The 20006-nt window shown below is 53.0% G+C and overlaps 2 protein-coding genes across 2 annotated transcripts in view; both read right to left on the reverse strand.

Annotated features, from left to right (window-relative positions):
- Positions 1–3805: 3805 nt before the first annotated feature.
- Positions 3806–5062, reverse strand: C2CD4C (C2 calcium dependent domain containing 4C). Its single transcript, XM_049875766.1, has one exon. It carries the CDS (start codon positions 5060–5062, stop codon positions 3806–3808), a length of 1257 nt encoding a protein of 418 aa, XP_049731723.1.
- Positions 5063–13180: 8118 nt separating this feature from the next.
- SHC2 (SHC adaptor protein 2) overlaps positions 13181–20006 on the reverse strand; it is a 39892-nt gene continuing 33066 nt past the window's right edge. The window contains exons 12-13 of the mRNA XM_049876050.1: positions 16236–16379; positions 13181–14361 (exon numbers count right to left, since the gene is read on the reverse strand). Of these exons, the coding sequence (XP_049732007.1) occupies positions 16251–16379 (129 nt within the window). The 3' untranslated portion in view covers positions 13181–14361; positions 16236–16250. The remainder of the gene's footprint in view (positions 14362–16235; positions 16380–20006) is intronic.

A 20006-nucleotide genomic window follows, 5' to 3' on the forward strand; every position in this document is an offset into this window, starting at 1 on the left:
GTCACTATTTAGCTCTTTTTTAAACAAATACGTGCTAAGCACCTGCTGTTCCCCAGGGGACAAGGCCACCTGGTCCTGCCCTCAAGCCCCTGTCTGGCAGTGGACTGGGATCAGAGTCATGAAGGGTCAGCCCTACGAGTGGTCATCAGGTGGAGAGGAGACAAGACAAGGGCTCAGACATCAGGACGGTCAGGGAGGACCCAGAGAAGGCTGCACCCAGCCCTACACCCAGGCACAGGGCTGTTTTCACACATGGGCACACAAGCATATATGCCCACACATATGGTTACACACACACACAGTTACACACATGTGGTATTGCATACATATCACACACATGCTGTTACATGTGCACACACGATTACACACACGCACAAGGACATGTACATGAACGTGGCACATTTTTGCACACATGGAAGCTTGTGGTACATGCACACACACAAGACACGCAAGTGTGTGCATGTGTGTGCACACATGGTTATGTGCAAACACATATGCACGTGGTTTACACCCATACACAGAGCAGCCCAGTGCCAAGCAACTGGTGGGAAGAGGGGAGAAGGCACCCGGTTGCCCTGGCAACGCCTCCCGGGGGGCGACCAGCCTCATCAGCGCAGCTCACGTCGCTGTCGGCAGTGGGAGCTTCTCTGGACCCCCCCTCTCCGCAAAGGCTCCTCAAGATGCCAGCCTGGGCCCCTGGGGATGGGGGGGCGCAGTCTCAGTCTGAGGGAGGAGGCATGGCCTTGAATTGGGTGTGAAGGGGGAGGGGTGGCTCTGCCCTTGGACCTCTCTGCATCCTCATTTCCTCACTGTGGAGTGAACTATCCACAGGTACTGCAGGAATGAACACGTGAAGCCCAGGGTGCATCGTCTGTGCACATGGGGCCACATCTGTTCTCATGACATCTTTTCCAAACCCTCTGCCTTCCTGACAGAGCCACCCAGGGACTCTCACTTCTCAACATGCCGTAATGGAGATGATAACGTGGGCCACCTCTTCCCTCAATGGGACATGGGAAGGCGAGGTTGGGAAACCCCACTAGAAATGGAGGCCAAGATGGCTGTGATTTTCCATAAGCAGGGGCGGGGGGGGGATGCAGGGACCACCCTGCCACTGCCGCCCCTGGCCTCAGCAACCCTGCAGGAGCCAGAGTGGGGGACAGGCCATGTTTGTCCATTTATTCACCTATTCACCAAGCACCTCCCCACCCAGGGTACCTGACACAGTGCTGGGGACACCCAGGCAATAGGGATAAATCCGTCCCCACACTGGCATCGGAGACAGACACATGCACAGACAGCGGTAAAGAGGTTTGAGCCAAGGTGGGGTGTAGACAAGAGGGAGGGCACTAGGAGGGCTTCCGGGAGGAGTGCCAGAAGGCCAAGGAGAAACTAGGGGGAGGGTTTCCAGGCAAAGGGAACTGCCTGCGTGAAGCCTGGCAGCCAGGCTCTCCCCCTGCCTCCGGCCCTGGGGTCTCCAGGTTGGAGGGGACCTGGACAGGTTGGTAGGGCTTCTCCCCAGATTTGGCAGTTCATGGCTTCAGAGGGGTCACCATTGGAGGTGGCACCCCATGTCCGGTCTCTGTCCCCAAGTGGACAAAGCCCAAGAGGTGCAGACCTGGCACCTCTCTTTTTGTGGCCACACTGGGGGCTGGGTTCAAATCCTGGCTCCCAGCAGCAAGCCCGTCCTGGGCACGTTACTGAAAGGCTCAGCTTGCTCGCCTGCAAAATGGGGACATGAGCAGCCCTGTGTCATGGGTAACTTCTAGGGTGAGGCAAATTTAATGTAGGTGCTGCATAAAGATCAGCTGCTGTCCTAACAGAGGTCTGGAATCTCCCCATTGGCTTGATGACTCCCTGCCTGCATCCTACGCAGGAGGGTGGAGGTGGAAGCAGAGAGTCTGACGGGGTGAGAAAGGACTTCTCAGATGTCCAGGGCGCCCAACCTACCTAGAATTCGAGGCGAAATTCCTCTCTTGTTATTATTATTAAACACAGAGCAAGCCCATCTCCACCCCCACACTCCAGAAACACCTTTATTGCACTAAAAACGGCATTTATAAACAAACACACTTGGGAGGGGGTGTCTTAAAGAATTATCCACAGTCAACTCCAAACACACAGCTAATCAAACAGTGCAGGGGTGTATAAAACAAGGGCTCCCCAAGGGGGAGAGCAAGGCCAGGAGAGGTCAGGGTCAGAAGGAAAGGGGGTGGGTGGTGGGATCTGGGCATTTAACTCCAGGCAGGGCCCATCTGTCTGCTTCTCCAGGCTCCACCCTGGAGGTCCCCTGATTCTAACGTGAAGGGGAAAGCCCCCATGGCACCAGAGCAGAAACCAAGAAGGGGCAGGGTCCAGGACAGAGGCCAGAAGGGGGCTCTGAGAAGGGCCCTCATTCTAAATCCCAAGGAGACCACACACCTGGGGCACAGGTGTCTCACCTGAATATGTGTCAGGGAACAACACCCTCCTCCAGTCCTGGGTGCCCCTCCCTATTCAGCCATCACCCCTTTGCCAAATCTTCCCCTAGGTCCCTCCTGACTCTACATTTCCCAGTCCCCCCAGGTGACAAGTGAAGGAGCTGGTCTTCCCTAGGGTGAAACTGAGGCAATAGCCCCCAGCATCCCTAAGGGGCCAGAGGCATGCCCCAGTCTGCCCACGCCCTGCAGGGAAAAGGATAATGGCAGGGCTGGCCTGGCCCCTCATTTCTTTGTTTCATTCCAACTTAGAAAACCCTGCAGCAATCACCCGAGGACCCACCTGACACAACAATTAAGCCCGTGCAACCACCTAGCAGCGTGAAAAGCCACAGCCAGGTCTCCCTCAGTGGGTCCTTCAGTGACTCACTCACACCCGCCCACCCACCCTAACCAAAGCCTGTTTACACTTGTGGAGTAAATGGTCACAGTTGCTGAGCTCATCAAGGGCACTGGGCAGAGGGTGGGCAGGGTGGCCCTGAGGTGGCAGTCCCCAGCCTCAGAGGGACAGGGAAGAATGAGTAGGGGGCCAGGAGCCGAGAGCTGTTCTCTGGGCACCCCTTCCACCAAGGGTGGCTCCAAACGACCCCGCAGGGACACAGGGTCCTAAGCAGGCACAAGGGACAGCCAGGCCAGACAGGGAGAACCGTAGCTGACATGTGGGGGCGGGGATTGCCCCCCTCTCAGTGAATAGTAGAGAAACAACTGCTCTCATGAGACGCCCTCTGCTCTGAGCTCCGTGGTGGTGGTGGCGGTGGCGGTGGCGGCGGCGGTGGCGGCTGGGCTGCTCTCTCTTCCTGCCTCTCCTTTGTCAGGTGCACGCCTTGCCCAGAGCCAGCCTGTCCTGCGCCCTGATGGGTGCCATGGGCAGGATCTGGGCCCAGGCCTGGGGTAAGACAGGGTCTGGGGTGGCAGCAGGGTTCTAGGGGAGGGAAGCATACCATCCCGTGAAGGAAAAGATGCCAGTCAGCTCTAGGGCTCACAACCTCTCCACAACGGTGCCTAGCCACCTCTTTCTGGAGCTCCATGAGGAAAGGCTGTGGAGGGCACAGAGCTTAGGGGAAGGAGTCCCTAGAATTGGCCCTCTGTCTTCCTTGACAGCCCCCTCCCCTCCTCCACGGAAGAAGTGAATTCCTGAAAAATAATATCTTGGTCGCTGTCTGCAACCCAGTGCCCAGGAGCCCCATGGCTGCCTCAGGGTCAAACCCAGCCTGAGTTTGAACTCACCTGCCCATCCGCCCTCCCCAATGGTCACCTGCCCTTGGGGGCTGAGTGGAGAGGGGAATGGGGAGACTTCAAGGGACTATGGGGGATCTCCCCTGGGCCATTTACAAGAAGGGGAGCAGGGCGGTCAAGGGCAGCTCCTTCTCGCCAAGCAGAGTGTCCCGCTTGAGGCTGCTGCCCTTGTTGACCACCTTGATCCTGAGCGCCAGCTTGCGGACGCTGGCTGGGCCCAGACCGTCGAAGAAGAAGTCCTCGTTGAAGATGGGGTGGCGGCTGTTCTTGATGATGGTGCTGCGTTGCTTCTGCAGCTTGCCGGGCACCAGGCACAGCCCCACGCAGCAGTTGATGCTGCGAGCATCGCACAGGCGGTCGTAGAGGCCCTCCGCCGCCAGAAGCCTCACTCGCAGCCGGGCCTGGGCCGCCTCGTACTCGGCCAGTAGCCGCACGCTGCCCCGCTGGCCCAGACGCACGGCGTGCTCGGCGCGCGGCGGCTCCGGCCCGGGCTCCGGGGTGGCAGCGCGACGGTTCAGGCGGCGCCGCGCCCCAGGGCTGGTGTCAGGCGTGCTGTCGTCGGCAGACAGGGAGCCGTGGCGGCCCACGGAGTGCTTCAGCTGGCTCACCTTGGCCTGACTGTCCTGGGCGAAGCCCTTGAGCAGCGACACGGAGCGGGACAGCAGCGGGGACCCGAACGGGGAGGACTCAGCCGAGGACCCCGTGTCACTCTCCCCGCCGCTAAAGTAGCGCCCGGGGCTCATAAGGGCTCCGCCGGCCTCTCTGGCCGAGCCGTTGCCCTCGTTGGCCTTGGCGGCGGGCCGGCGGCGCGCAGAACCAGGCGAAGTTACCTGGGCCAGTGCCCCGTGCTCGCTGTGGAAAAGGGACTCCTTGCGACGCGTGTGCGGACTCTCGGCCAGCGTAGCGAAGCCGTAGGACGTCTGCGCCTTGGACACGGAGGGCAGGGACATTGCACCCTGGGCCAGGGGTTCGGTGCCCGCGGCTGCCTCCTCCACTGGCGCGTCGTCGGCGCTCTCGATCTGGATGACGTGACGCGTGGCCGCCTTCAAGAGGCTCCTGCTCTCGGCCGCCAGCTTGGCCGGGAGCCGCGGGCTGCGGGGGGCGCGGCGGGGCGCGGCTGCCGCCAGGTTCTGCTCGGACGCGGACGCGCCCAGCTCCGCCGGGGCCTCGGTCTCGGCGGGGCCCGCGGGCAGCTTCGGGGGGATAAAGAAGTCGGGAATCTTGTCAGGCGTGAGCACGTTGCTGTACAGGGCCCCTTTGGAGGCCTTGTCACTCGCCTCGCCCCTGGAGGCGCCGTTTTCGCCAGAGCCCCGAAGCCGCTCCAAGAGCCACATGTTGGTTTTTCTCATGGGGGCGGCGGGTGGACGACCAGGACTGGGTGTCGGCGTCTGGAGAGAGAGGCTGATGTCAAGGAGGCAGGGGGACCTGGATACCTGTCCCTGCTGGGCCACCCGGACAGGGCCTTGGCAGAAGGAAGCTCCCCTGCGGGGCCACGCTGGCCAGCAGAGGAAATGGAGGGTCAATGGGGGAACCCAGGACGAGGGTGGCCAAGTGCACCCCTCCCCTTCCCACCGCGATCGCTCTCAACTTCTAAGCACCAAAGCCCAGAGAGGTGGGGGTGGAGCTCCCGCTCTGGGGGAAGCTTCTGAGGGAGCGTGGCCCCTCTCCGCCCCCAACCCCTTTTTGAGGCTCTCAAAGCGCTTTCTAAAGGGTAGCGCGCTCTGTCTCGAGGGAGGACACCCAGGATGCGGGTGGGCCCAGGGGTGTCCCAGCTCCGCCCCCCTAGCTCCCACCTGTGGCTGCTCGTTGGGCCGGGGGTCCAGGCATTCGGGGCGGGGGGAGGGGGCCACTAAGTCTGGGGACTCACAGCGCAGCAAGCTGACACCCCCCCGCCCCGCCCCCATGGGCTCAGGTCGGGGTGGGGGTGGTGTCCGGGCAGCCTCCGCGGTAGCTACTGGGGTCCCTGTACTTACCTGCCTAGGGATGGACCGGGACTAAGGGCTCTTCCGCGGGCACACGGGGGTCTTGGTGCGAAGGCTTGGCGCGGGGACGCGGCCAGAGCTTTTAATACCGGCGGCGACGGCAGCGCAGTCGGACTCATTCACCAGCGGCGGCGGGAAACCGCCCAGCCCGGCGGACGCGGACACCGTATTCCTCCTAGTACCGCCGCCCTCGTTCTGCACACGCCTCCCCTCGCCTTCTGCCCCCCCACCCCACCCCACCCCCCACCCCCCCAGCCACCCCAGCCAAGGAGCAGCCCGCCGGCGGGTCGCGGGGAGGAGCCTTGCCAGGACCTGGCTGCGGATGGACAGTGGAACGTGGGCAGGTGGCCACGATTCGCTGACCGCCACTTGCTGGCGGATGTGAGGAGCTGGGGACACCACCGGAAACCCCGAGCCTTAGTTCATACCCCACTTGCTGTGGCCCCTTCTGCTCAGGGGAATGACGATGAGTGAAATAATAGCGACAACGCCCATCGCAGCTGAATTTATCGGGCAGTTCTCGACGCAAACTCTCAGCCGTCCTTCCCTCACCCCTTTGGTCCCCACAACCACCCAATAGGTCTGCGCTACCGCTCGCCCGATTTCTAAATGTGGAAGGTGAGGGTTTCTTTCTAGAGCTGAGGGGTGAGCAGCTGCGGATCAAATTCTGCTCCTCCTTTTGTGAGCAAATGTGGACCTAGTGCCCTCAGGGCCAGAACGGTGATCAAGCACCGGGGACATGGCCGTGAGGGATGCAGCTCCCAGCCCTTGTGTCTTGGTGGGAGGGACCAACGCTGATCAAGTACACAGGTAAACAATACAACTGTAGGTATGGTGAGGTCTCTGGCAAGTGCAATAGGAAGCTGCGATGAAGGGCAGGTTGTGCTCCCAGAAGGGAGGAAACAGCACCTGCTTTTCACAGGAGCGAACCAAGGGGAAGGCCCAGACCAAGCCTCTCTTCAGCTCCTGGGCCACAGGTTACCTTGACCTGAGGCCCCTTCTGCCAGCCCTTGTCTCAGATCCTTGTTTATCTCTTTCTTCCCAGCCTCAGTTTCCCCTTCTGGAACCCAAGGCTATCCGTTCCCACATCAGGTCTCTGTTTGCAGTTTGTGAGGAGCCAGCAGGGTAATATATCACCAGGGCCAGCTGAAGCCTGGCACTTATGATTGCCTGGAAGCCTCCCTCATTCTGGGAATGTCCCCGTTCTGCGTCTTGCTGAGTTAGTCTGGAGTGGCCACAGGGTCACCCGCAGAGGAGGGGGCAAAGGGAGGCAGATGGGGACTGCCAGAGGCCCCAACCCTGCAATGCTTCCAGTCCACCTTGAAGTGAGGTGGGATTTAGAGTCCTAATGTCCCGATGGGGAAAATGAGGCTTAGGGGGGCCATGACTCCTCTGAGAGGCCTGTCTCAGCTTTTCAACCCAATATTGAGGAGCCCCACTTTGTCTAGATGCAAACTGATGTAGCCCCACAGTCTAATGAGGGAGGCAGGCACCAATCAATGTGTCGTGTCGTTTTGCCACCACCACCTCCAGGAAGTGCACTCTGATTGCCACCCTGGGTCAACCATGCGTCATCATCTGATGAGCTTTTGTGAAAATATCCTAGTGCAACTCCCCAAAATCAAATCCTACTATCCAGCCGCAGTGATCCAACAGCCTGGGATTGGTTCAACGACAGACATTTAGACCAGTGGATCAGAACTGAGAACTCAGGATTAAGCCATCTACAGACAATTGATTTTTGACAAAGCATCAAAGTCAATTCAATGGGGAGAAATACCAAATCAAACCAAACCCATTGCCATCGAGTCAATTTCAACTCATAGCAACCCTATAGGACAGAGTAGAGCTGTCCCATATGGTTTCCAAGGAGCGCCTGGTGGATTCGAACTGCCGACCTTTTGGTTAGCAACCGCAGCTCTTAACCACTGTGCTACCAGGGTTACAGTCTCTTTAATAAATGGTGCTGGCAAAACTGGATATCCACCTGCAGAAAAATGTAACAGGAACTATGCCTCACACCATACACAAAAATTAACTCAAAATGAATCAAAAACCTAAATGTTAAAACTAAAACTACAAAATTCCTGGGAGAAAATTACGAGACCTGATCTTTTGTAAAAATAGAGTAACAAACATTATAGCAAATGCACGAGGAGAAGAATACAAAATAGACAAATGGGACCTCATAAAACATAAAACTTAAGCTCATCAAAAGACATTATCCAAACAGTGGAGAGAGAACCTACAGACAGGGAAAAATCTCCAGAAATGACATATCAGGTAAGTGTCCAATCTCCAGAATTTATAGAAAACTTCAACAAAAAGACAACCCAGTTATAAAGTGAGCAGAGGACACGAACAGAACCTTCACCAGAAAAGACATCCAAGCAGCCAGCAAAAGATGATCACAACCATAAGCCGTTAAAATCATCAGCCATTAGAGAGACGCAAATCAAAACTACGACGAGACACTATCTCGCCCTAGCTAAAATAGCAGCGATTTAAAAAAAGCAGATAATGACAAATGTTGGCAAGGATGTGGAAAGACTGGAACTCCTGCCATTGCTGGTGGGAGTGTTAAATGGTACTACCAATGTGGAAAACAATATAACGCTTTTTAAAAAAAACAGAAATAGAACTACCCTATGATCCAGCAATCCCATGCCTAGGCATATACCCCAAAAACAAAAAAAAACCTGTTGCCGTGAGTTGATTCCGATTCATAGTGACCCTATAGGACAGAGTAGAACTGCCCCATAGAGTTTCCAAGGAGCACCTGGTGGATTTGAGCTGCTGATCTTTTGGTTAGCAGCTATAGCTCTTAACCACTCACTACACCACCAAGGTTTCCCCAAACACCTAAAAATAATGACACCATAGACATATGCACTCCTATGTTCCTAGCTCCTTTACTCACAAGAGCTAACAAATGGAAACAACTAAAGTGCCCATCAGCAGATGAATGGATAAGGAAAATGTGGTACATTCATGCAACCATAAGATCAATAGAGTCTGCAAAACACAGTATGACATGGGTGGACCTAGAGAGGATAACGTTGAGTGAGGTAAGTCAAGCACATAGGGACAAACACTGTATGAGCTCTCTTTTACAAGAAGACAAGCCTAGACATATATAAGGAGACCAATGTTCAATGGTAGTTACCAGGGAGAGAAGGGGAGGGAAGAGGAAGCACTCTAGATGGTAGAAACTTGTTTTTGGTGATGGCAAAAGCGGTAACAAACGTGGGTGTAGTGAGCACACCTTGACCAAAGTAAATGATGTCCCTGAGAAACGCTCAAGAGAAAAAGATGCTTATGTTAAAGAAATTGACATATATAATTTGGCAACAATACCAAAAATGACCCAAAAACGATTGTATGGCCACATACATATGTGTATAGGCATATAGATATACAGGCAGTTACAGGTGTATACATAGGTGAGCACAGAAATATCTGTATCTATGTATAAGTACGCACATGTGTGTGCAGCCACATATATCCATAAAGAAGACACAATTACAGACACTTCTCAGACGTAACCAAACACCTTCCAAAATTAATTTTCTGGGTATGAAGACTCAGAACCGTAGTCTTAATGGGACAACTCAGTCAACTGGTGTAATATAGCTCACAAAGTCCATGTCTGCATCCTACTGAGGTGAGTAGCGTCTGGGGTCTTAAAAGCTCGCAAGCAGCCATCTAAGATACAACTATTGGTCTCTATTTGTTAGGAGCAAAAGAGTAAGAAGGTAACCAAACTCTCAGAGAAGAAACAAGTCTACAAGGCTGATAGCCTACACAAACCACGACCTCAACTTTCCTGAGACCAGAAGAACTAGATGGTGCCCAGCTGCCACCACTGATGGATCTGACCAGACACACAATAGATGATCCCAGTTAGAATGGGAGAAAAATGCAGAACAAAACTCAAATTCATAAAAATGGCCAGACTAAGAGGACAACTGAGACCAGAAGATTTCCTGAGACTATCACCCTGAGACACTCTTCAAACCTTGAACTAAAACTACCCCTTGAGATCACCTTCTAAAGAAAAGCAGAGTGGCACACAGAATAAAGGATATCACCCATCAGATCAGTGCTCTACTAAAAAAACACCTGTATGAGTCCAAAAGGTCAACATTTATTCCAAAGCAAAGATGAGGCGATAAAGGGACAGGGAAACTAGAGAATGTTGACACCAATGTGAAAAACGTAACAATGTTATTGATCAATTTGCGTGGAAACTGTCAAAGAGGAACCTAACTTGCTGTGTAAACTTTTACCAAAAACACGATAAAGTATTATTTTTTAAAAAATGTCCTAGCACAATTCCTTGGTTGACATCCTTTGTGCCAACTGGGCCCGGCACTGCAGAGAGAGGGCCACTGCCATCTTGTCTCCGCATGTCCCCGAGGCCTGGCACGATGGGGACTTCTATAAATATCTATTGGACAAATGGATGAATCAGCACCATGGTAGGAGCGGTGACACTGAGAACGGTGCTCCCTCCTGCAGCAGGTGTAGAGTGAGGAGGGCCCGGGGGCTGTCTCCTTCCTTTGTGCCTATGGGCCAGGCTCAGATCTGGGGGAGGGGGGCAGTGCCAGGCCTCCTGATGAGGGGCTGGCCCTGGGCCTGGATATTGAGGGTTGCTCCCCAACGATCCCTCCCCAGGTGTGTTGGGAGGAGGTAGTCAGTTTATTCTATGCCAAGCAATTCTGGACCCAGCCAGTCAGGTTCGGATCCAGCGCCACCACTTCCTGGCTGCGTGGCTTCAGGCCAGTACCTGAACCTCTCTGGGCCTCCATCCCCTGCATCACACGGCCCTAGTGAAGGTCAATATCTGCAAAACGCCTGGGATGGGTCCAAGAGTGGGAGTGGTGTCAGGTTTCACTGTTTCATGGCCTCTGCGCACAGATGACAGAAGGGGCTCAGAGTCCGGAGACCTTTGCTCAAGTCTCGCAGAGCACCCTGGAGCCTGCCCCTCACCCCATTGCATTTGGGGACTGGCAAAACTGAGGCTCAGAGGGAAAAGCACACCCCAGAGCTGCCCCAACCTCAGAGGGGTCGGGCAGGGTGGCCCCAAGCCCCCCTTCCAGCTGGTTAGCTGTGTGCCCTGCATTGGTAGACGCCAGCACCCCACGTCCTCCACAAGCTTCCTGCTGCCCTCTCCCTTCCCAGGCTGCAGCAGGCCCAAGGTGAGGAGAGAGCCTGGCTCCTCCCAGCCCAGAGCTTGGCAGCCCCATCCACCTGGTGGGCGTGGTCCTCAATCCCCCCCCCCGCCCCACCTACACAGGACAAGCATGGGAGGGTCAGCAACAGCCACATGTGGGGGGCAGAAAGGGGAAACTGATGCTAAAAGGCTGCCTTCTTCTGCCTCCAGCAGGCGGACTGCCCAAGGAAGTGTGAGGAGGGGTCTTACGTCAAAAAGGCTGCCATCAGCTCCAGTCCCGACCCATCTTCTCCCAGAGAAAGGAGAGACCCAGGCCCACTGCATCACCAGGGTGCCCTCACAGAAAGGGGAGGGTCCATCACACTTATCTCCAGACAGGGAAACTGAGGTATGAGGGCGTGGCTTGATTCCTCGGGGCAGCCATGTCACTGACTTATGGGGTAACAGACATTAATGCCATCTGTGTCTGTCCTACCCGAGACAGCTCAAGAGCAGCTCAGGGAAAGGAGTGGCTTGTCTGAGGTAACAGCTGGGTTAGAGCCCGGTCTCTCCTGGCCCCTCCGCTAGGCTCCCTGAAGGTGAGGCTGGGCCCAGGAGGGTTTGCTGAGTGAATACTGGAAGGTGGAATGGGACTGCAGCCAGGCATCTGAGCTCCAGATCCCAGTCCCCATCCTGCCAGGGTGCCCCGGAGGCTTTCCTGACTCAGGGAGTCGGGGGGCCAGTTGGGGTTTGAATCCCAGCTCTAGGCGGTGTGGCCCGTGGCCTGGGACAAGTCACCTGCCTCATTGAGCCTTCCTTTCCTTGCCTGCAAAGTGGGGAGAATGTTAGGACCCCAAGTCCCTGCAGTTCTCAGCCCTGCCACAGTGGGTGTGCCTGAAAACAGGGACTATGAGGAGGACAAGGGGGTGGCAGGGCCTGAGGACAGAGGGCTGTGAACGAATGGATGGATGAATACATGAAGGCGTTTAGACCCCTCTCTCGCATAAAATTTCTTAAATCTGGTGCGTCTCAACATTCCCCTGCAGCATACCCTCAGCAGCTCTCTCTGGCACCAAGTCTTGCTCGGCTGTGTCCTCTGCCCCCTCCATGCCCTCTGATCTCACATCCAGCCACACTCGCCACCCTTCTGTCCCCTGCATAGCCTATGCTCCACGAGCCACAGGGCCTTTGCACCTGACATTCCTGCCATCCAAAACGCTGCCTCTGTGTCATTCCTGCAGGGAAACACTCTCGGACCTCCTGGGACCGCTAAGAATCAGGACTCTCCTTTTCTCAGTTGTCATTATACACTTGGTGATGTGATTCACTGGTTAATTTCACATGACTGTGAGCTCCATGTGGCCAGGCTGGTCTTGGTCACAGCAGATAAGAGGGCTGATGCAGGCTTGTTAAAAAATGTTAAGATGGGTGGGTAGGTGGATGGACAGATGGGTGGATGGATGGATGGAGGATGGGTGAGGGAGTGAGTAGATGGATGTAACGATGCATGGGTGGATGGAAGGATGACTGAACAGAAAGATGCATGGAGGGAGGGAGGAAGGGAGGGAGGGGGAGGGAGGAAGGGGGAGGGGGGAGGGAGGGATGGATGGATGGATGGGAGGATGGATGGATGGTTGAATAAATAAATGGAATGAACGATGGAGGGATAGATGGTTATTAGATTGCTAGATGGAATGATGGATGAATAGTTGGGTGGGTGTGTGGGTGGATAAATGACATGAATGATGGTTAGATGGATGGATGTATAGCTGTTTGATTGATGGATGGATAATTGTTAGAGTGATCGATGGGTTGGTAGGTGGAATGATAAGTGAATGGGTGGGTAGGTGAATGGATGAATGGACGGATGGGTAGGTGTTAGATGGACGGGTGGATGGATGGCTCTCAGCCTCCAGGTCTCTGAAACTGATGAACCCAAGTCCCTTCTGGCCCTGCTTTTTGAGGACTTCACCCCTAGTCAAGAACAGACCAGAGTGGCTTTTATTCCCCACACCCTTATGACAGGTGCCCCAGGGCACGGGATGGGGCCTGCTGACTGCAGAGAGGGCATAGCATCTGCCCAGAAATCCAGACCCCAGGCAGCCTCTGCCCTCAACCTAGAGGCTGTGTGACCCAGGCAGTGACGTGGTGAGGGTGGGTGACCTCCTGGGGAGATGCGCCATGTTTGTGGGAGGATTCAGAGGAGGGCCCTGGGGGAAAACAAGGTCTCTTGCGGGGGAGGGGGGGAATCCAGAAATAATGTGGGAGAAGGTCTAAAGAATAGAAGTTGGGGTGCTTGAGGCCGAAGCTGAGGGATCAGAATGGGGAGGAAGCAGGGAGGGAGACGGGGAGTCTGAGAGGACTGGCAATGTCTCAAGAAAACAGACGGCTGGGAAGTCAGGTCGTATTTAGGGGAGAAGTGAGGAGCGTCTTTGCCATATATATTTAGGGTATCTGTGAAAGAAAGGTTTGTAGCATTGGGAGATAAACCAGGGTGTTTCCAAAGAGAAGTTGGGGATATATTTGGTAGAGAAGTTGGAGTGTGACTTATTTTGGGATAAAAAGTATGGGTGGCTGAGAGAGATGTTGGGGGACTCTGGGGAGATTGGGATCGTCCCACACACACCCCACAACATGGGCACACCCCCAGGTCCGGCTCCCTCTTCTCTGACTCCAGGCCCTCAGCCCTTCGTCTACCTTCTCCAGCACCTGGGAGGCCAAATATGGGGGCCCAGCTTCACCCCCAAGCCTCCTCCTTAGCTTCGACCTGGGGGGCTCATCCCGATAAACTTGTGAGGCCCCTTATGTGCAGGCGGGCTGTAGTTCATGGTTATTCTCAGGTTTAATTACAAACATATTCCAAATGTCCAGTCCAGGGCAGTAGCTGGGAGGACGGGAAAGCTAGTGGGCACGCCGGGCCAGGCAGCCACATCCTCTTCTTCCTCGTCCATGTGGGCAGGGGCACAACACTGCCCCCCACCAACTGTCCTGGAGTCCCCCATCATCCCAGGGGAACCTCAAGGCTGCCCCCACTGTAATGCCAACATGTGCCCAGCCTAAGAACCCCAAAGCACCTTAATTCTCCCCCAAGAAAGCAACTGTGTACCCAGTTTTCAAGAGGAGAAACTGAGCCAGCCAAGGGAGGAAGCCATGGGGCCCCTCACTTTCTCAGGAGAGAAACAGAGTCCAGCCCTGGAGGAGAAGAAATGTGCCTCCCAGCCCCAGACATGTCTGGCACCCAAGGCCAGGTCCCAACACAGAGGACTGCTTTCAATATATTCTTAAAGGCGAGAAGAGGCTCCGTCTTTGGTATATACAGCCTCACTCCAGGTGAAGGGTAGAGGCCGGCTGACCCTGGCCCCCAGGGCTGGCAGAGGAGGGTGACTCCGGATGCTCATGCGGAAGGAAGGAGAGATGGCGGCAGTTCTGGCCTGACCGTGTCCAACAGGCTGAGAGCTCGTAAGGCCACCGGGGGCTCTGGGAACAGGGCAGGACCCACGAGACCCACCACCTGGGGGAGAAAGGGAAGCAGATGTCAGGGGTCAACTGAGACAGTTACCACAATCCCAGAACAGCCTGAGTTCAAGGTCCAGATTCCTGACAAGCTTCTGCCTCAGTGGAACAAAAGGGCTTCACTCCTGGTGAGCTCCAGACTTGGTTATACAGCACAGCCCCCAGTACCCTACTTTGTGACCCAGGACAGCGCCTCAGCCTCTCTGGGCCATCTCCCAGGTGCAAAGCGGGAATCCTGACAACAACACCTTTGCAGGGCCTGGGGCCCAGAAGGGCCTTTTGCAGCTACTATTACTGCCATCGGCATTACTGTTTGGGCCACTAACCCCTTTGGAAATGGAAGGAATCAGGAACCTTTGGCAGGTGAGGAACCTACAGGCCCACAGTGACGCAGATGGTTTTCAGGATTTCATAGAACCCTCCAACCTGAAGCAGACCCCCCCCAGCCCATAACCCCCCTCTGCTGGCAGCCCAAAGCCTGGACGGGGGAGGGAGGAGGCTGCGGCAGAGGGGAGAGTGATGCCCAGGAAGGAGGAGGTAGAAGGCGACTGTTGTCATGGAGACTGGAGAGCAGCTCGACCTGGCCCAGAAGCTCCTCTCCTGCTCAGACCTTCAGGGAAATTCCATGGCCCCCTCACCCAGCTCCTGGCCTCCTGCATCCCTGAGTCCTCCCCTGCTCCCCAGTGTCTACCCATGCCGCCCCACCCCCTCCCAGCTCAGCCTCACGCTCCTGCCTGGACACCTGGCTGCCCCCTTGCCCCACAGTCCCTCTCTCTAAGCAGAGGGATCCTGCAGCACCAGACCCACCTGTCTCTCCCCATCCTTCCGCAGCTCCTAGCCCAGCCACCTGGCATCTCACCTTGCCCACCTCGAAGCCACACAGCACCTGCCAGCCCCGTGGGACGCTGCCCCCTCCACCAAGGATGCCCCACTGCCTCCACCCCACCAGCCACAGTCCCAAGCCTCCTCTGGGGTGGCCAAATGCCCTATCATCCTGGAAGGACGCCAGAGCACCCAGCAGGGGCCCCCAAAATCCTCTTTAACATAGAGGTAAACACAGAGTTACCAAGAAATCCAGCAATTCAACTCCTAGATACATGCCCCCGGAGAAATCAGAATGTATGTCACAGAAGAAGTCATACGTGAATGTCCACAGCAGCACTATTCACAATAGCCAAAAAGTAGGAGCAACACAAGTGTCCATCAGCAGACAAATGGATAAACAAGAGAAATCATGCTTGGTAAAGTACAGGGTCAGCAGAAAAGAGGAAGACCCTCAATGAGATAAAAACTATGAGTCGGAATTGACTCAACGGCAGTGGGTTTGGTTTGGTTCAGTTTTCTCAATGAGATGGATTGACACAGTGGCTGCAACAATGGGGTCAACCATAACAGCGATTGTGAGGATGGCACAGGACTGGGCAGTGTTTCGTTCTGTTGTGCATAAAGTTGCTATGAGTCAAAGCTGACCTCACTGCACCTAAGAACAACAATAAAAGGAAATGAAGCCCTGATACACACTACAGTGTGGGTGACCCTTAAAAGCTTCATGTGTATTGACAGAAGCCAGTCACAGAAGGTCACAAATTGAATGGTAACATTTATGTGGTATCTCCAGAAAAGGCAAATCCATAGAGACAGAAAGTAGATTAGTGGTTGCCAGGGGCTGGGGTGAGGGGTAATGAATGGAGTGACTGTTGTTGGGTGTGGGGTCTCTTTTTGAGGTGATGGAATGCTCTGGAACCAGACAGAGGTGCTGGGTACTACTGAGCTGTAACTCTAAGCAGGTGAATTGTACGTACATGAACTGTGTCCCGATTTTTTTTTTAATGACAGAGAAACCTGGCTAGTGGGTGGCGGCCCCATACGCACCTGGAGACACCTCGCTCAGGGCTCCCGCTTGACTACGCCACGCAGGTGCAGCTCACTCTCGGCAGCCACAATGGGCTGCCCATTCTGCAGGTGGTAGTCGATCAGGTGGCTGATGCTCTCAAACAGCACATCCTTTGTCCGCACCTGCTGGGCCGGGGGCAGCAGTCAGCACACGGGGACCTGTCAGGGCAGGTGCACCACCCCATCCAGCCACGCTGAGTGGAATCCATGTCTTAACAAGCCCTCAGGTGATCCTGAGGCTTGCTGGCAGCTGAGGACCCCTGACCAGTGAATGCCAGGGCTTCAACCACAGATCAGCCTCAGAATCCCAGAGCTCTGACCAACAACTGGTAGTGGGCTGAGTGGTGGCCCCCCAAAAGATGTCACATCCTAACCCCTGGAACCTGTGACTGTGATCTTATTGGAAATAAGGTCTTTGCAGATGTGATTACGTGAAGGATCTGGAGATGAGGAGGTCATCCTGGATTATCCAGGTGGATCCTAATTACAACAACAAACGTCCTTGTAAGATGGGGAGAGGACAGAGACAGAGAGAGGGAGGCCACATGAAAAAGGAGGCAGAGATTGGAGTGATGCTGCCTCACGCCAAGGAACACAAACGATTGCCGGCCACCACCAGAAGCTAGGAGATGGGCAAATGACAGAGTCTCCCCTAGAGCCTCCAGAGGGAGCCTGGCCCTGCCAACACTTTGACTTCAGGCTTCTGGCCTCCATTATTGGGGAGGACAGATCTCTGCTGTGGTAAACCATCCACTTTGTGGTGACTTCATACGGCAGCCCCAGGAGACCAGTAACCCTGCAATCTTGGAGACACACACCTGAACACTAGAATGCAGAATCTGAAAACCAACCACATCTTAGAACGAGAAAATCCCAACATCACCCAGTGCCGGAAGTGGGCAAAATGCTGAGGGGCCCTCACGTGCATGGCCTGGACTTCTCATGGATGATGCTAGGCTCACAGGGCACTGAGCACCAGGGAGCAGGCAAAGATGCACATCCCCTGGCTCCATGGTAAAATCATATATCTCAATGGCACTGGGGACAAGAACTGGGAATATGCATTTTAACAAATACTGCAAAGTATCCCCCACGTGTCTGTCAGTTTGTCCTACTGTGTGATTTTCATGTTGCTGTGATGCTGAAAGCTATACCATGGTATTTCAAATATCAGCAGGGTCAACCATGGTGGACAGGTTTCAGCAGAGCTTCCAGATTAAGACAGACTAGGAAGAAGGACTCCTAAAAAATTGACCAGTGAAAACTTTATGAACAGCAGCAGAACACTGACTGACATAGTACCAGAAGATGAGTCCCTCAGGCTGGAAGGCACTTAAAAGGCAACCGAGGAAGAGCTGCCTCCTCAAAGTAGAGTCGACCTTAATGACGTGGATGCAGTCAAGCTTTCAGGACCTTCCTTTGCTGAGGTGGCATGACTCAAAATAAGAAGAAACAGCTGCACATATCCATTAGTAATCAGAACGTGGAATGCACCAAGTATGAATCTAGGAAAATTGGAAGTCATCAAAAATGAAATGGAATGAAGAAAGATTGATAAACTAGGGATTAGTGAGCTGAGATGGACTGGTATTGGCCATTTTGAATCGGACAATCATATGGTCTATTATGCCAGGAATGACAAACTGAAGGTGAATGTCATCACACTCATCATCAAAAAGAACATTTCAGGATCTGTCCTGAAGGAAAAGGCTGTCAGTAATAGGATAAAATCCAAACGCCTACGATGAAGATCAGTTAATACAACTATTATTCAAATTTATTCACCAACTACTAATGCCAGAGTAGGGGAAATTGAAGACTTTTACCAACTTCTGCAGTCTAAAGTTGATCAAACATGCAGTCAAGATGCCTTAATAATTACTGGCAATGGAATTAGAAAGTTGTAAACAAAGAAGGATCAGTGGTTGGAAAATACGGCCTTGGTGATAGAAACGATGCTAGAGATTACATGACAGAATTTTGCAAGACCAACAACTTCTTCACTGCAAATACCTTTTTTCAACAACAAACTCTGACTATACATGTGGATGGAATACACAGGAATCAAATTGACTGTATCTGTGGAAAGAGATGATGGAAAAACTCAATATCATCACTTAGAAGAAGGCCAGGGGCCAACCAAGGAACAGACCATCAATTGCTCCTATGCAAGTTCAAGCTGAAGCTGAAGAAAATTAGAACAAGTCCACAAGAGCCAAAATTACAACCTTGAGTATATCCCACCTGAATTTAGAGATCATCTCTAAAATAGATATGACTCATTGAACACTAATAACTGAAGACCACACAAGTTGCAGAATGACGTCAAGGACATCATACATGAAGAAAGCAAGAGGTCATTAAAAAAGACAGGAAAGAAGGAAAAGGCCAAAATGGATGTCAGAAGAGACTCTGAAACTTGCTCTTGAACGCAGAGCAGCTAACGCAAAAGGAAGAAATGATGAAGTAAAAGAGCTGAAAAGAAGATTTCAAAGGGTGGCTCGAAAAGACAAAGTAAAGTGTTATAATGAAATGTACAAAGACCCAGAGTTAGAAAACGAAAAGGGAAGAACACACTCAGCATTTCTCAAGCTGAAAGAACTAAAGAAAAAATTCAACCCTGAGTTGCAATATTGAAGCATTCTATATGCAAAATACTGAACAATGCAGGAAACATCAAAACAAGATGGAAAGAATACACACAGTCACTATACCAAAAATAATTGGTGGACATTCAGCCATTTCAGGAGGTACCATATGATCAACAACCAATCATATTGAAGGAAGAGGTCCAAGCTGCACTGAAGGCATTGGCGAAAAACAAAGCTCCAGGGATCGATGTAATATGCCAACTGAGATGTTTCAACAAATGGATGCAGGGCTGGAAATGCTCACTCATGTATGCCAAGAAATTTGGAAGACAGCTACCTGGCCAGCTGACTGGAAGAGATCCATATTTGTACTTTTTTAAAAGAAAGGTGATCCAACAGAATGCAGAAATTATCAAACAATATCATTAATATCATATGAAAGTAAAATCTTGCTGAAGATAATTCAAAAACGGTTGTAGCAGCATATAGATGGATTCAGAAGAGAACATGGATCCAGGGATATCATTGCTGATGTCAGATGGATCCTGGCTAAAAGCAGAGAATGCCAGAAAAATGTTTACCTGTTTATTGACTATGCAAAGCCATTCCACTGTGTGGATCATAACAAATTATGGATAACATTTTGAAGAATGGGAATTGTAGAATACTTATTTGTGCTCATGAGGAACCTGTACATAGACCAAGAGGCAGTCGCTGCAACAAAACAACTGGAATCTGTGTAGTTTAAAGTCAGGAGTGGTGTGTGTCATGGTTGTACCCTTCCATCATACTTCCATCTGTATAGTGAGAAAATAATCCGAGAAACTGGACTATATGAAGAATGTGGCATCAGGATTGAAGGAAGACTCATTAACAACCTGCGTTATGCAGATGACACAACCTTGCTTGCTGAAAATGAAGAGGACTCGAAGCACTTACTGATGAAGATCAAAGACCACAGCCTTCAGTATGGATTACACTTCAACATAAAGAAAACAAAAATCCTCACGACTGGGCCAATAAGCAACATCATGATAAACGGAGAAAAGATTGACATCGTCAAGGATTTCATTTTACTTGGATCCACAATCAACATCCAGGGAAGCAGCAGTCAAGAAATTAAACAACGTATTGCATTGGGCAAATCTGATGCAAAAGA

Source organism: Elephas maximus, chromosome 3, assembly GCF_024166365.1.
Source record: "Elephas maximus indicus isolate mEleMax1 chromosome 3, mEleMax1 primary haplotype, whole genome shotgun sequence".
In the NCBI taxonomy this organism is placed as follows: Eukaryota; Metazoa; Chordata; class Mammalia; order Proboscidea; family Elephantidae; genus Elephas; species Elephas maximus.

Coding starts and splice junctions, on each gene's coding strand:
- C2CD4C (XM_049875766.1), bottom strand. CDS start 5,062: ATGAGAAAAACCAACATGTGGCTCTTGGAGCGGCTTCGGGGCTCTGGC.